At 44.0% G+C, this 17,402-nt stretch overlaps 1 protein-coding gene across 1 annotated transcript; it reads left to right on the top strand.

Annotated features, from left to right (window-relative positions):
* The first annotated feature begins 13,312 nt into the window (after positions 1 to 13,312).
* On the top strand, positions 13,313 to 15,008 carry VMO1 (vitelline membrane outer layer 1 homolog). The gene is made up of 3 exons (XM_053934770.1): positions 13,313 to 13,480; positions 13,946 to 14,043; positions 14,723 to 15,008. Exons 1-3 carry the CDS (start codon positions 13,313 to 13,315, stop codon positions 15,006 to 15,008), a joined length of 552 nt encoding a protein of 183 aa, XP_053790745.1.
* Positions 15,009 to 17,402: the final 2,394 nt, after the last annotated feature.

Genomic DNA, 17,402 nt, shown 5'->3' with positions numbered 1-17,402 from the left:
AATTTCCACAAAAAAGCTTCATGAAGAATGAACAGGGTGGCCTCTGGGAAGAAATTCACTAGCAGGGAAATGCCAGGCCAGGTCATTATTAATGGTGGCCTCTAAAATAAATAACAAGCTTATTAACTTTGCAGACCACAGCAAACTGAAATAGGCTGCAAGTACTTTGGATGACCCAGCTTGAGCTTGACAAATGGTCTTGTCAAATTGGAGAAATAGTTTGAGAAAAATAGGATGTGCTTCTGTTCTAGGGACAAGGGTGAGCTTCCACCTTCTGCAGAAATAAGCAGCTGCATGAAGAAAAACACTCTGCAGAGATGGGTCTGGGGGTGATAAAGGATTAAAGGCAATGCATGAGTCAGCAGTGTCAGGTCATCTCTATGCTGAGAAATGTGAACCAAATTACAGCCTATGAGACAAATGAAGTGAATTTTCTTCTCAGCAAGTGTGAGCCTCCAGCGGGGCTACTCTGCTCAACTGAGGGCACTGAACTTCCAGCAGGATATGGCCTGGTTGGATAGAGTCCAACAAAAAGCAACAAAACCAGTCAGTAGTCTGGAAAACCTGATCCCTGCATAACGAGCATGAGAGGTGGGACCGTGTAACTGAGCTGAGGGAGGACAGGGGAGAGGGATTCTTGGGAATAGCCCTTCAATCTGGGGTCTGCTGCCACTGCTGCCATGGGAGCATGTGGAAAGGACAGTGCAGGGAGCTCAGGGGAGAAAGTCTACTCCAGGTTTTTCTGTCTTCTTCCTCTCTGGGCTCTCTCCATACCATGTAGAGCCAGGCTGGGTGACAGCTGTAAGGGACCAAGGGGGGAGGCTGGTGGCTGTGCAGGGACTCCTGTTCAAGGGGGAGCTACAAGGGGTAAACTGGGGAGGTAGGCATTGCTCCAAGGACTTAGAAACCATATCACAGTAGGAGTGCAGTCAGCTGGGAGGTTAGCAAGTCCTCTGGCACTGCAAACAGCTCACAGCTGCTGCGGGAGAGGGACAGCATAAGAGCCTGCAACAGTCCAGAGTACTGCTGTACAGTGGAAGGGAATGGTCTGAACTCTGTCTGAGACAAAGACTAATGCATGAGTACTGCAGCAGGCTAAGGTTGGCCAAGGAGTATCCTTAAAAACAATAATTAAGCCTAGGGAGGCTGCAAGATTATCCCTGGAGGATTTTTTGGGAAAGTTTGAGCAGAAATGCATCAGTGGTACCTAGTGTGCAGTGGTTGCTTTGGAGTACGAGTGCACCAGAAGACCTCCTGAACATCTTTCCAGACCTGTTTGCTCTAATCAAACTACTAATTCTGCAAGCCAAGAGCCCATCCTGACCTTCAGCTGCTGAGCTGTGGCAGAGCCCCCAGGAGCTGCTATCTGCTCTGGAGACCCTCTGGGCATGTATCTTCTCCTGGGGCTGGTGGGCACCAAGCAGGAGCAGCCTCCTGGGGAGCAGCGCAGCTCTCACGGGCATGGCCCAGTGTGCACCACAGGGCTCTGCAGCCACAGCGCTCGGCTGAGGTATTGGTTGCTGGAGGTGGGACTGAATGCACAGGGGTGGGAGGGGGATGCCAATTCTCCCCCTCAGCCATGCAGGATCATGTCATACTTGCCTGTAGGCTTGCTGGGAACAGCTTTCCCTGGGCCCTTGCTCAGCTGCTTACCTCAGCCCCTGCACCACTGTGCTCCCAGGCACTCAAACCTCTGTCGGTGCTTCAGAGAGGAGAGTGTGAAATGTCAAGTGACAGAGTCTGCAGGAGCTTCACACCAGCAAATAGATGAAGGCTGCTGCCAGAAACATCATTACATGGTGTTTATTTTCTCTGTACTTCCAGGATAAAAATTGGGAAAACATCGAGAATACTAGCAAAAGCAGTTGAACAGCTGAGATCTGTTTACACAAACTGTTAAAGGAGAATGTAAGTAACCAGGGCCACATATACATTACAGTGCATGCTGTGTTTATTAGATCAAGTATATGAAAATACCTGTTAAATCACATATTATTGCATGTGTTATGTTTTACTGTGAGTGTAAGTCCATCCTGAATTTCCCATACCCTCTGCAACTGGCCAGCAGACTGGAAGTCCTAAATAATCTTCAACCTTTATGAATACAAGCTGGACTAGAGTTGCAGATAAAAAACTGTGGGGCATCAAATTCCTGCTGCCTGGGGAGTCCTTTTCCTGACCAGCAATGTGAGCCTAGCAAAGGGTAAATATCCCTCAAGCAGCACTGAAGAAAACAAAGAAATAAATCCTTCCTAGCACTGACATGAAAGGAATACCATGGAGCCAATGTTCTGGGATACTTGGCACTTTCCTCCAGCTACAGTTCATGGAGCTGAGTGAGCCCAAGTGAGCTTGCCTGAGCACTGGCACAGATCTGGCTTGGGCTGTGATAGGAAACACCTTCTCAGACTGGCATCAGCTCTTTTTAAATGAAGGGATGAGGAGGTGAAAGAACATTTGTGGGTCAGACAGGGAAAAGGAGAGTAGAAACAGTGGTTTACTTGAGTAAACTCTCTCTCAAAAAAAACCCCAGACCTAAAAAACCAATCCCATTTGAGCTTCTCTGCTATTGCCAGGCTTAAACTACCTATTAAGTGAATGATTTAGGGAACAGGACTTCCACTGTGTGCTTTGAGATACGTTCATTTCTTTGCAACAGTTTTGTGGGACCAGAAAACCTCTCCAGTCTGAGTCCCCCGGTGTAGCAGCAGTGAAAACCTGATGTGGTGGAGCAGGGACAGCAGATCTCCAATGCACCAGTAGCAGCCAGAGAGCCCTTGCAGCAGCTGAGACTCATCAACACTGCTCTCCTCTGCAGAGGTGGAATGTATTCCACTTGGGAATTGTTGGGGTCTTGGAGCTGAACTTTGCTATGCTGCTAAGGAGGTTTGAGCCATCCCTGATTTGTTTTGTCAAGGCATGTTCATTTCCTGACATGTCTAAGAAGGCATTTTCACTGGTTAGCATTTGAATTCTGTGTTACCTCCGGGTGACACTCAAGGGAACACACCATGGTTGGTGTGGTTTCAATACCAATCCACAAAGTTGACTGTTTTCTGAGTATTTCTTTCTCATACAGGCTTTAAAGCTGAAGCCCTGGATCTTGTCTTCTGCCTTGCCCTTATCTCCCCCCTCATTGGATTGTTGTCCCCAGGATACAGCAGACTGTTCATTTCTTGCAGCAACACAGAACATAACAGCTCCCAGCATCACAGGAGGGAAGAGCCCAGGCTTGATTTGCATTAATTTATGTACAAAGGCTTCCTTTTGTCTGAGGTACCTTTAGCTAATAGATCCCTCACTGGCCAGAGCCAAGGTCTAATTACACGATAAAATTGTGCAGATGTGGCCATGGAAGAGACTCATGCTGTTAACAGAGTGTCTTTCCACAGTGACTTGACCCAGTTTGGAGAGAAAATTGTGGTGGTATTTTTTTTTTTTTTTTTTTTTTTTTTTTTTTTTTTTTTAATTTTTGTAACTACATTTCATGTAGGGATACAGTTAAAATAAAAAAGATACCAGCCTCACTGGTGAAGCTACTGTGGCCAAGATGGTTGGACCTGAATTTCAAGAAACTCATGGGTTTTGCTCTTCTATACCTGACTGGGTGAAAAAGGGACAAAATGACCAAAGCATTGAGGAAATTCCCCAAACCAAATGTTACTCAAGTGAAGTGTACAGATACCAGTTATAGTGTTCAAAGCCCTTCAAAGACTGAGTGCAATCCTACTTGGAGGAATAGGTGAAGATGAGGGAAACTGAGGCTGCCCTCTAGGACATTTGTATGGGAGGTTAACAGGGTTCATGCCTTCATGGATTGCCCTATTTTTGTGAAAGATTTGCTTGAGAAATGTCCATAAATTTTCAAGAAAGGGAAAAAGGCCATATTCCAGCTGCATAAAATTACTGAAAAACTGGACATTCCAAGGGAAATCTAGATATGAGATATTTTTTGGCATGTAGCCTGGGAGCTGTGAACTGCTGCAGTCACTGCAGGTGGTGGTACAGTGGAAAGCCATGTTCTAGGATCAAGGAGGGTTTTCAGAGGGAGTTAATGACATGTGTGTAGCTGGCATAAAACACTGCTGGCAGCAAAGAAGGCTTTTACCTGTAGTTCAAATCCAATGAATCCACTAAAGTGATAGTGGAGATTTTCCCCCATTGCCCAAGGGTCTTGTGTCTAGGAACAGAGATGACAAAAATGTGCTTTGTGCTCCTGCTCCCTGGAAGCAACAGGAGAAAAGGAGACCAAGCCCCTGGGTGTGGGACCTGATATCTGTGAGCTCTGGCCTGGTGACAGCACAGCCATTGCTCCTTGACACAGAGCTGAGCAGGTCTGAAGTGACCTGTCCTGGCTGTCGCTGACACCGGCTCTGGAAGGGTGGGCAGCTTCAGAGCAGCATTTTCTATCAGCAGCTTCGCTCTGCTCCCTCCACTGTCTGGCAGCCCTGATGGGGAGCCCTGTGGGGGGCTTCCAGCAGTTCTGAAGAGAGGGGTGAAACCCGGGGTAACCCCAAATGAACAGAGGATTAAGTACTTGGTGAACAAAACCTTCTGCCAAGGAATGCTTCTGTGGTTGCGAAACCTGGAGCGTTGCACACAGGCAGCTCTTAGAGGCAAGGCAAGCACAATTTCCCTGCAAGCAGTGTATAGCTGCATGTTCCTCCCCTGGAGGAAATAAGAAGTCACAAAGTTTTATCTGAGCGCAAGAGAAAAGGGACCATAGCATAGAAAATAGCAGAGAGAGGGAGATTTTTCCTCAAGGCACTCACTTTTTTTGCCCTGAAATAAGAAAGCAAGCAAGAACCCCAGAGAGAAGCTGAAGGACCAGGTGTGTTTGCTCAGGCAGGGTGACACACTAGCAGCCAGGGACACCCAGACCTGCTGTTTGAGTGCAGCCCACACAAATCTGAAGTAGTGAAGAAAACCACTGAGAAAGTGAAGTAAAAGTAGTGAAGAAAACCACTTTGATCTGCAGGTGATGCCATAAAAGGAGTAAAAAGAAGCTTTCTGCTTTCTCCTCTCCCTCTGCTATTCCTGAGCTCCTTCCTCAAGGAGGCAGAGACCACCCTGCAAGCACTCTGGTATTCCCTCAGCCCTTGTGCTCCATGTGAGGGTCTCTCTGCTGTCTAGTATGTTATGAGGGATGAACACTGGGAGAAGAGTGGACACAGCAGTGTCGGGTTTCAAGGACATTTCAAGGCATTTTCAAGGACATGCCAAAACCAGCATGACTGGCAAGTGCATTTAGGCAGACTCTTTAGAGCAGTGAGATAATGAAGCAGAGCCCAGCCTGGTCATGATGAGTCTTGCAAAAGAAGGAGCTCTTGTGACTGTGTGAAAACCTGCTTGTGGCAGCAAAGAGAAAGAGTTGGGTGGGCTTCCTGTAGGAGACCTGCTTATCTCCTGTAGGAGATCTGTACAGGGTAAGGCTCTTGCCCACTACAGATTAGCTGCAGTGGCAGGCTTTGGTGGGGAGCAAACAATATTAAACTTGCTAAAGAATTTAAGCCTTTGTTATTACATGCATATAAATTTACAAACTTGTATAAAGATGAGGTGTCATTACATGCACCTATCCTCTCTGTGAGAAGTTCTCAGGACAGGTGATTTTCATGGATACTGCCAGAAATTTCAAGCCTATTCAGAGACTGCCAGCTCCCATGAGTGTGGGGCTTACCTCTGCTCTGAGGTGACTCTGGAGAGGAAGGGATCAGGAGCTTTGTCCCCATTGGGGCAGCTAGGAGGAGAGTGATACAAACCAGCATGGATTCAGTGCAAGTTACAGTGGGTAGGGATGAGGGAAAGTGGCTTCTGAAAAAAAAAAAAAAAATCATTTGAGTCTTTCAGAAGCAGTAAAAGTTTCGGAGGAAACTGTGGAGGGGAGGAATGACAGCTGTCCTGACCAGGTTCCTTTCCAATGATTTTCAGTGCATTGTAGTTTTGCCACATTGGAAAGGCTTGTGGTGAAACTTCTTGTGCTGTGTACTTGTCTGTTCAACTTTGCATTCAGGCCTTTCTTAGAAGGAGACTTTTGCAGTGTTGTAAAATGTCAAAATTTCAGCAACAGGTGTTTCTGGAACAATGTGAAGTCTGGCAGCGTATCCATCATATGAATTCCCTCTACACATTACTTTGTCATCTCTAATTTTCATTAACATTGAATGCAACACAAAAATTTTTCACCTCTGCAGATGAGCCTTGGCAGCAATTGCATTAATTGGATGGTTATTCCATCCCTGCCAGGTAAACTTCAGCCCTGAGCAGAGGAGGAGTATTGCTGCAACAATGGTTGCACACCTTCACCTGGCTTGGTGCTGGACAGAAAGGAGACACACAGCCTCCCCTGTTCCTGAAATCTACCTGAGCTGTACACAGGCAGTATAGCTTCAGAACTTCCCAAATAAAATACAGAGGGGCTGGAAATCAGACATGGGGAGCGTGGAAAAAAACAGGCATACATGGAACAGGAGGTAGGAGCTGGGGTGAGGGAAAACCATTGCCTTTTTTAGAATGCAGGATTCCCTCATGTCCAACATCTCTTCCAGAGCAATTTTTCTCTCTTCCCAACAGCTGGCTGCAAGCCAACAGGTAAGGAGATGGGGGAGCTACAGTAAGCCATTGGAAGAGAAGCTTCCCCTTACCCAGCAAGCACTTTGGTCCCACTGTCCCAGCCAATATTGCCTTCTCCAGGTGGGCTTCCATGAATTCACAAGGCTGAGGGAAGAGGTGGGAGAGCATCCTGTGTTCCTCAGTGCACTGCAATCATGTGAATGATACCCTCTCCTGGACTGACAGTATCTGCCTTGCCTTCTATCCATGGCTGTTCTGGCCTCTCCTTGCTTTGTCCGTGGTCAGCACCTTGGTGCCAGGACAGAGAGCTCTGCCTCCTCTGCCTGTCTCTCCAACACCCTTTCTGTCTCCTCAGGACTTTCCTGCTCTCTGCCACCCTCAACATCACCCATGACAGCATGAGCTAGTGGGATGTGGCACACATGCCCCATTTAGTGCTACAGTTTTAATCATGCTGGGATAATTGTTCCTCTTTTCCTTTCCAAGGCTTTGGGCAAGGGACAAAGGAGAAAAAGTTGCAAAGGGGACTGGATCTCGGCCCTGGGATAAGGTGCAGGGAGTCAGGGTCTAGATGTAATCAGTCTGGGATGATGGGTCACCAAGACAGGGCCTGGGCACCTAAACCTGTGTCGTGACAGTGAATGCTGCCTTGGCCATCTCTGTCATGACTCTCTTTGTGGTTTAAGATCGATTATTTCACTTACTCATAAATTAATTCCTCATCATTGATTGTTGTCTGAATTGTTTGCAATGAGGGACTGTGGTCTCAACTTTAGACCAGCGATTCCTACAAGCAGTTGTCTCTTTGCCTTGAATTATTATATCCAATGTAATACTCAAAACTTTATTGAAATATAGTCAAAGCTTTAGTCTGTGCACCCTGGTGCCTGGACTATTGCATGCAGAAATGTCACTCCCTTGTTTCACAAGGAAAACTAATGTTGGTGGAGTCCTTGGATACCTCAGTGAAGAACACTATGGAAACTCACCAAGCAAGCAGGACCTTTCTAGATCAGGGTTTAAACAGAGTGTAAATAATAAATGGATCATGCCCTGAACAGCTACCATTGTTTGTAGGTGGCGACCAATTCTTGTTCTTGACGGCTGTGATGGAAGTTGGGTGAGGGACGTAGGTCTGGATCAGTGTGTTTGCAGAAGTTGAAGTCAAGCATGCAGCAGGTTCAAAACCACAGCAGAAATACCTGTTCATAACTCAGCAGGACTAGCCTTCATGTTTCCACTCCAAAGTACTCCCAAGTACAGGATATCTTAAGTTAACCTGTGCCTAACCAGTGTTTCCCCCATGTTCATCTGTTCCTGACAGAGACCCCACAGCAACCCCTCAGGCAAAGCTGCTGAAGCTGTGGCAGGACCAGGGCTGCCTCCCAAGTCATCACTTCACTGGTCAGGGGTGAGGGCATTGGGACCTTGATTTGAAGGCTGATAACTGAAGATTTGAGCTTTTAAGGTGCTGCAAGATGAAGTGCAGCAAAGCTCATTAACACTTGGTGAACTTTAAGAATATAAATGAAATCCAGACCATTAATGCAGTGCTTAAAGGCTTTGCAGCATGAATTCCAGAGGTGGGTAGCTAACTATAGACAACAGGGTCTGTTCCACAGTAAATTCCCTGGATCAGCATGACTGTCTGTGAAGAGTTCTTGTGGGAGACAGAAGATTCTTGCTTGAGTCTTTTCCCAAAGTGCAAACATTCAGACTGCAGTGGCCAGCAGATGGGAGTTCCCAATGCAGATTGCACATGGGACTTCCCAATGACCATCATTTATTTCTGCCTTGCTCTGGACTGGAAGAGGATTGTAATTCCATGTATGGATTTCCTGGAAGAACATGGACTCTCCTGCACGGGTAATGGCCTCAAGACTTTTGTGTCAAAACAGGAGGCATAGTCTACACAACCACATTACCGGGCTCTGGGCATAGATCAGGGTGTGATCTGCTGTTTATCAGCATGCAGCTTAGAGTGATGGCTGAAGTATTTTCAACCAACACCTGAATTGCCTAAGGAGATAAAAAATCTTGATATAGGAAAAAGGTGTTTACATATATTAAACATTTTCAGCCATTTTGACGTCAACAAAAGATATGCCGCCTTCTTTCTTTTCATCACCTGTGTTCAGGATCTGTTAATAAAGTCCTTTATTTAAAAAATAAAGGGAAACTGAATGATCTGGTACTTATCACAATAATCTACAAATATTCAACTTTATTTTCAGAGCTTCTTTCTTTCTTTCTTTCTTTCTTTCTTTCTTTCTTTCTTTCTTTCTTTCTTTCTTTCTTTCTTTCTTTCTTTCTTTCTTCTTTCTTTCTTTCTTTCTTTCTTTCTTTCTTTCTTTCTTTCTTTCTTTCTTCTTTCTTTCTTTCTTTCTTTCTTTCTTTCTTTCTTTCTTTCTTTCTTTCTTTCTTTCTTTCTTTCTTTCTTTCTTTCTTTCTTTCTCTCTTTCTTCTCTTTCTTCTTTTTCTTTCTTTCTTTTTCTCTTTCTTTCCTTTCTCTCTCTCTCTCCCCCCCTCTTCTTTCTCCTTCCCTCCCCCAATCCTCAGTAGGGCTTAATCTGTTTTTTGTCTTGGCATTCTTGAGCCTCAGTTTTGAGGGGGTGGAACAGCCCTGTGGCTGTGGTTAAGGGTAGGTTTCCTGAGAACTTTTCCCATTGAATTTTCAGAATGAGTTGCTAAAGTTTTCATACGTGAAGTGATCTTTAGTTGAAGACTTGCAGTGGGTGTAAATTGGCATTTGGTCTCTGGCTGTCAGTAAATCTGCACTGCAGGAGGGTCTGCCTCTCCATTTCTTTGCGGTTTTTTTTTGTTAATTAGCAATTTGAATCAATAGTAAAAAATATTGAAAGCCTGTAAAAACACATATCAAGCCATGTCCCACAAGAGACAATTCTAGGTCTAAAATTACTTGATATTTTTATTTATTTTATTGCACAGTAGAATAGAGAGTTTGCTTATTAAATTTATAGACTGTAATTGCTGCTTTAAAAACAATAATGTATGCTCAGCCTAGTAGATAACTGTCTAAATTTTCAAGGTAAATTTTTATATGAAAGCTGGGGGTTGTGGGCAAGTGGGAAACCACCTGAAAATAACTTCACAACAAGAGAACCACCACCTCTACATGTAGGTCATCTTTACATCCCATTATTTCAACTAATGTGAAATTATCTCCCCTTGTATCTGAGAAATGTCTATACTTATGTTATTTGCTTTAAAGCTTCTCTCTCTGCTCATGCATCTAGAAAATCCCAGCTCTTGTCTCATTTCTGATATCTATCACTTATATTATTTTTCCTGCCATTCAATTTTCTATTAATCTGAGTCAATTTAGCAAATGAGCAAATGAGGACCAGATAGCACATAATTTGGTGACTCATTTTCTCTTAAACTTTTACCCATATTACTGAAAACTAATTCTCATTCAGCACTACCGATTTTGGCCTGAAAAAGCCTACACAGAGTCTGAGGTTATAAGATGGGATCATGCCTCACTGTAGTCAGCTGTGATGAACGGATGATTTCAGGGAGAGGTTCATGTGAAGATATCTGATCCTTTCTATTGTTGTCACGTTGTCTCTCTCAGCAGCTGTGAAAGGAGCCCACTGCAGTTATTTCAGATGGAGACATCTGCACTGATGTCTGTGTTCCTTCAGAATCTCACCTCTTCTTTCTAAATAATGCAACTCTTTGCTTATTCATATTTCCATAGAATAGAATAGATTCTTTATTGCCCTTTCACATTTTTTTGGCACTAGGTGTGATTTCTGGGTTTGCTGATGTACTATTTCCATGAGATAGTGTTTTTTTTTGCAGGATGCAGTTAGCTGTGGAGTGTCTTATCTACATCCCAAGCTGCAGGTGAGGAAGGTTTGGCAGAGGCAAGCTGTGTGATTTACAATGGATTTATACCCATTATAGTTGTAATGGTCAGGTTTGGCATTAGAGCTGCTGAGGAACATAGCTACTGAGAGCTGATGAGTGGCAACCAGTGCCTTGGTAACAGTGTGGGAGGAGGGTAAAATGGCCTAGAGCACGCAGAAGCACACAGTCATTCAGTCAAAACCATCCCCCTGTATTTATTGACTTCTCTTTTAGGGAATGCTCTTTCCCCTTCTATGTGGAGTTCCTGGGCACTTGCTGCCTTCAACCCCTTCCTACAGCTCACTCAAAAGAGTCCAGCATCTCAAATGATCTCCATCCTTTGGGCAGCAGCAGGTTTACATGAATATGAGAAAATGAGAATATGAGAAAGACAACACAACACTGCCAAACTAAGTTTGTACTACTGTGTGTGCGGTAATTTCAGGTGTAAAAATCAGAAATTAATGAATTTTCAAGAGTAGTTAATACATAATTTTTTCAATAACATCATAAAACAAACAAATTTTGTATAGTATATGTTTCTGTATGTTACAGACAATTTTTTTCCATGTTCCATAGAGATTTAAATTTCATAACATCACAATAATAATTTTATAAAATCAATATACTGATTAGTATTATGTTAATCTGTTTATGAAAAAAATAGAAGTTTTTTATAAAAGCTGAAAAGTAGTGGCAAAATTTTTATGCTCTTCTGCCTGCAAAAATAATTGTATTAAGCTGGATGAATAATAAAAGGATGAAATACCCTATATTATCATCATTTTACTGTAGTCATGTTTCATTAATCAAATTCATCAGTTTTCCAATTTTCTTTAAAACTCTTCTGACATTTTCAAGGATATTAAAATACAGGAGAGGGAGCAAGAAAGCAGGGTGGGTGTGTCATTAAGAGATCTGGATCTCACCATTGTAGACTTTTTTTTTTATTTTGGTAGTCTGTGTAAGCTGATCTTTGGAAACCTGTTAAGGCATCCAAGCAAAATTGGCACTGTTACGTGGTAGCAAAATCAGTGTCTGCTCTGCATGTGTTAAGTGCTATCTAAGCCATGTACTGTGAAATCAAGTCCAAAGCATCTCACATTTGGCAGCCCAGGTTACCAGCTGTTTGGTTATAAATGGGAAAATGATTCTTCCCAGGTCCTGGACTAATAGTTCTCTAATAGTTCTCCTCTTGGGCTTGAGTTTTCTCCTGGACCTGTGAGTTCTGCACAGGAGTAATTTTTCATGGCCAAATCCCTGAAGGCGGCCTCACCTCCTGCCTTGTCCTGCTCCCCTGCACACTGTGGGCTCACGGTGCCCCAGGATCCTCCTCTGGGGATGGGAAAAGTCAGGAATCTTATGATTTGAGCAGAGTATGAGGGGGGAAGATGGGTCCTGCCAGGCTGTGGACCTGCTGCTAGAGGTGAAGTGATCAAGGGTGATGGTTTAGGGCCAGCAAAGGAAAAATGAGAAGGAATCCTGCTCCTTTTGTAGTCTTAACTAGGTCCCAGCCATTTCCTTCTGACTCCTTCTGCTCCTTTCCAACCATTTGCTGCCAAGAGCAGGTCTGAGTGTCCTTGGCTACCACTGTGTGACCCTGCCTGAACAAACACACCTGGTTTGCCAGATGTGATTACACAGTCCTTGTGGGAGAAAACACATCTCTAAATTTTGACATCCCTTTGGAGAAGTAAAACAAAAGTTCTGTTTTAAAGAGGAAAACAGGTTGTGCTTTCATCGCGTGCTGTGCTCTTTTAGTGCTTTTCACTAAAAGGATCATCCAACTTCCCATCATCTTAATTTGCATATGTTGCCACCTGTAGACACCACTGACAAGTGTAAGGGGAATGCAGAGTCAAGAATGGGAAAAGCAACATCACCCTTTAGTGGGACAGGAACAGACAGAGCAGAACAGGCATTGGAAGAGAAACCTAGAAGAGGGAAATTCTTTGTCTTCTGTTAGTTCAAGGTTTGGCACCTCATCTTGCATTAACATCCTGAAGATTAAGATACTTCTCTAAAATATATTCTCTCTTCTTTGCCGATTGAACTGAGAGAAAGCTTCTGCCAGATGCTGCAAGACCAACCAAGGGCCCTCCGAAGCATTGGTTAACTCTGTGTTAAGAGTTTCGAATTCACCTCTTTCTGCATCATGACATCCTCCGACTGTGCCCTCAGTGCATCAGTATCACCTTTCTACTTGTCCCCAGTGGCACTTAACCCTGAGAATCACTGTGGGCATCCCAGCATATCTGACTTTGGTTAAGCTTGCTGCAAAAGCAAAGCATACAGTTTTCTATTGAGATTAAAAAGGCTGTTGAAAAGAAAGATATTAAAACCATAAATTACCTAACTTGTTGAGATTCCCAGGAATCCTATTCAACAGAAGGTATTGGGTGACACAGGCCTTGAGTCTACTTATTCTTTGTTCCAGACCAGGTACCTTATATTTCTTCATCTAGTCTGACCTTCCTTGCCAAATAGCAATTGGTAAAATGGTTATGGCAGTTACTCTCAGAAGGCAAACATACCCATGGCCAAATATCTGTGTAGCCAGAAGCAGAAATTGATATTAAGCTTCTACCATGGGCAAAGCAAGGAGCACATAGGTGTTCCCTTCAGTGGTGGTGGATACACCTATGGCCACAGTATCTGCTGTGTGTCAGCTGCTGAACTCCCAGAGGATCTCCTCATGGGCACTGTGAGCAGGTCAGCAAGTGCTGTGTCCCTGCCTGGGTGGAAACTATTGTTCCAGTGGTGTTTGTCAATGGACTGGTAGGGAAAGGCAAGCAGCTTTGGAAGGGTATAAATTCCCCAGTCCATACACCAGCATTCCTTCAGCAGATGCAGAGCACCAGAGATGAAGTCCCTTGTGCCAGCTACACTCATCCTGCTCCTCCTCTGCCCCCGAGGCACAGGGGTGCGTGAATACACCTCTGTCCTCTCTGTGCCCAATGGAGGCCACTGGGGCAAGTGGGGCAGCCGGCAGTTTTGCCATCATGGCTACGCCAATGGATTTGCATTGAAGGTAAAATTTTCTCCATTCCCTACCGTCTCCTGTCCCTAAGGATTTTCTACATATTTGTCCTCTTGAGTATGATATTGTGTACATAAAGCTATGAGTCTTCTGGCAAGTGTTGCCACTGTAGCTACACCAGAAAAGTCTGCATGTGGCTGATGTTGCTGGGAGAAATCATGTGGGTATGAAAAGCTGGATTCTGGGAGAGAGGCATCCACTACCAGTGTCTCTCCTGAGACTCCGAGACTCTGCTTTACCTGTTGGGTCAGAAATAGTTAGAAAACACAAAGAACATGTTACAAGGGTTAGGTGGTTTCCCAGTGACAGCTGTCTTTTCCAATGTGCTTCCCAAGACATTTTCTCTTTCCCGTTACAGAAAGGAGATGGGGCTGTTTCTGACAGGCATGAAAAGGACTTTTCCTGGGTCCTTTGCCCCTTGCCTTTACCTCTGCCCCTGTGTGACTTCCATTGCAGGTGGAGCCCGACCAGTTTGGAAGTGATGACACTGCTCTGAATGGCATACGCCTGCATTGTCAGGATGACTCAATAACCATTGAGTCCTTGGTGGGGGAGTAAGTGACACTCTGGTTTCTCTCCTGTTTGTCATGCAGCAGCTCACAAAACACCCATGGGTGTCACCATTTGCAGGGATCTCTTCTCTCTGACTTGCTGTATACATAGTGATGTAGTATAGTGAATTAAAACAAGTGGTTAGGGTTTTTTTTTCATTAATTTTGAGGGTTATTAAACATGGTGACCTCACTTTACCACTTTTTGTTTGACCTTGGATTTTCTGCAGAGCACTGTGAACACCTGAAATATGGTCCCAGGGTTAGAGTTTTCTTTGGGAAGGGTTTCTAACCATACATTTAGAAATTGCCCAGCCCAAGCCCTGGCCACGCTGCAGGGAAGAGTACTGCACCTCTGGCTGCTCTCCTGGCTGCCTGGTGTGTACCTGTCACACATGTCAGGGATACATCATAAAACATGCGCTCAGGCTGCCCTCAGAGTTTCAACCAGAACCATAACTATCCAATCTCAGGTTTCCTGGTGCTTTTCTGATGAGATATCAATGAAGAGAAAAGTACATCTTTGGAAGGCAAGGGAAACAAAAGGAGAAAGTAAGGGGCCCCCGACTGCAGTAGGATGCTGTGTCAGAGAAGTGCTAAGCTTCAGAGCAGCATGACAAGGAGAAGGAGCATTTCCCACAGCTCACAGAGCCCAGACATTTTTCCATTTGCTTTTTGTCAGGTGGGGTTCCTGGACCAGCTTCCAAGTTTGCCCTGGAGGCTACCTGACCTCTTTTTCACTGAGAACAGAAAAGTCCCAAAGAGCAGGTGATGACACAGCAGTCAACAACATCCAGTTCAGATGCTCAGATGAAGCTGTGCTGGTAGGTGATGGACTGTCGTGGGGCAGCTTTGGCCTGTGGACCAACAGCTGTAAGATATGTGGTCTCCAGACCAAGGTAGAACCTCCACAGGGACTTCAGGATGACACAGCACTCAACGATGTGAAGTTCTTCTGCTGCAAATGAGCACTTGCTCCACCTTCATCACTGCCTAAACGTCCCATATCCCACAGGAAGTGAAGTACCAGTAAAGCTTTGCTCTAGCTTTAGCCTGGGACATGCCCATGATGTTTTGACTGCTTGCATGTTGCTGTTCTGGCCAATGCCTTAGATGATGGTGTCTTTTACAGCTACTGCTACGTTAGCATAGCCAAATCATTGCATCATGTACTGCTGGTATGTTGCTGTGAAAATGCTCAATCTCTAGCAATTGCTCAGAGCTGACAGATTTCTCAACTTTCTTTTTCTCTGACTGGCAAGTTTCTTTGAGGTTTGGTCTGCCCATTTTCCCCTTATTTGAAGTAATACTTGATTTGTCGATATGACAAACAGGGAAGAATGGGTATTTGAGTCCATTTGAAGCTTCTGACCAAAGCCAAAATGAGTAATGAGAGACACAGGGGGTGAAACAGAAGTTTGGGTGGGGTCATGAGAGACGTCAAAGGTTTGCTGTCATTGCCCACCCCTAGCTTAAATTGTCTCAAGATTTATACATGCTTTTTGCAAGCAATCTGTTAGCTCCTGCCTGAGCTCCAGACTTAGGAAACATGACTAGAAAGTGTGTTTACACTGTGCATTCATCTGTGTGGCACTGAACCACCTGGGTGGGTTGTAGCTCCCCAGGCCTTCCTTGCTGCTGCTTTGCAGTGTTCTCTTCTGGCTCACCTGGCTGCTAGTGCAAGATGTTTTTATGGGACTTGGATTTTGTTTGTTGCCTCTGGGCTTCATACTTTAAATAGAATGGGGGAGAATCCAAACTAAAAATAAACTCTATGTCAGTCATCCATTTCTTATGCTCCAATTTGCTGGGTAAGCTGGAAGTTATTACCTTGTCCTGATATGCTAGATGTAAAGAATGTACTCACATTTCAGGGAAAAATAATGTTTGGAGATCATTATCATGCTCTATCAAGCCACCAAGCCTGTCTGGCAAGAGTTTGAGAAGACTTGCTGCCTCTCTGAGCACCTCCTAGGAAGTGCAGCTATCACTATTCCCTCAAAGCAATGCATTATGCATCTTTGTGTGCTTGAAGAAAGCTAGGGGCATGATGTTGGCATTCTCCAGGTGACTGCTGGGATTGGGCCTTGGGGATGTTGTGTCTGGGACCACAGCCATGTGGAGCAGCACAGAGCTGATGGTGGAGGTTCCTTCTGCCAGTTCACATCCTTATCTTAGCACATACCGTAGCCATCACCACTCTGGCTTTTCAGGAATACAAATTTTTCTTACCGTTGCTTACCTCAAAAAGTACTCAAATAATAACTGTATTTCCTTCCACTGAAACACTTCAGCAAAGCTTCTGTAGTGCAAGAAGAATCTCAGAAAAATTCCTGCATTTGAATGATTTTATTTAAAAAAAATAATATGAAATTTTCTAATCAGACCTTCTGCTGCAAATTTTCAGAGTTCTGATTTGTTTAATCCCAGGATTTGACTTATTTCTTAACATCTGGTATTTCTAAATGATCCTTTAACTGCTTTCGGTCTTCCTCTTGATTGCAGATATTTTAAGTGTGCAAATGCTTTATTAAAGAAATGCTTATTTTGTAAAACCAGCCCAGTCATCACTTGAAATACTGATTATTAGCTTCAAGGAACTGTTTTGTAGCTTCCATCTCAATTTAGGAGTTTCTGAATAAATCCTTATTTATCATATATTCATCTCTCTCTAAACATACAAATCCCTCAGCTCTAGCAATTAGCAAAAAGAAAAAAAAAAAAAAAAAAGCAAAATAAACTCCCCCACAAAAAAATTACCCAACAAAAACAAACAACCCCAAAACTGCAACCTTTTTTTAACAAGGGGAACCAAACTAAACTAAAACTAAATTCTGATGCTATCACAGTTAACTGGAGTTAGCAGTGTCCACACCATATCTTAACTTCCTAAATTACTGTTTTCAAGCCCCACAAGAGGACATATTTTAGTTTGCATCTAGTTGCTTGGCTTTCATTTTCCTGTGAAACAGGAATAATTTCAGCTTGCAAATTGACATCCAGTATAATTAGTGAGGCAATATTTGGGGACATAAAAGTAAAAATAGCTGCACTAATCTAAGCAAAACACGCTTAATTTGATGAAAGTAAGCAGGAATCATGGTGACACGATTATCTGCATCATCTTCCAAAGCCTGGGGAATTCCCTTGTTGAGGCAGAGGCCGCTCATGCACTTCACAGAAGTCTTAGAGGGCCAACTGCTGGTCACCTTCCACCAGAGCATGTTGGACAAGCAAAAACCATCAAGTATTAATACTATGACACTGTCATGTCATAGTATTAATACTATGACACTGATCAGTGTCACCAGCAAATCTCGCAACAGGACATTCCAAGTGCGTTTGTTTTAGCGTGTGAGTAA

The sequence above is a fragment of the Vidua chalybeata genome, chromosome 2 (genome assembly GCF_026979565.1).
Source record: "Vidua chalybeata isolate OUT-0048 chromosome 2, bVidCha1 merged haplotype, whole genome shotgun sequence".
NCBI lineage: Eukaryota > Metazoa > Chordata > Aves > Passeriformes > Viduidae > Vidua > Vidua chalybeata.
This window is presented reverse-complemented; position numbering and strand designations above follow the sequence as displayed.

Bases quoted from the DNA above. Each gene is read 5' to 3' on its own strand.
- VMO1 (XM_053934770.1), top strand. From the start codon at position 13,313: ATGAAGTCCCTTGTGCCAGCTACACTCATCCTGCTCCTCCTCTGCCCC. The intron at 13,481-13,945 runs GTAAAATTTTCT...CTTCCATTGCAG, and splicing joins CCAATGGATTTGCATTGAAG to GTGGAGCCCGACCAGTTTGG. The intron at 14,044-14,722 runs GTAAGTGACACT...GCTTTTTGTCAG, and splicing joins ATTGAGTCCTTGGTGGGGGA to GTGGGGTTCCTGGACCAGCT.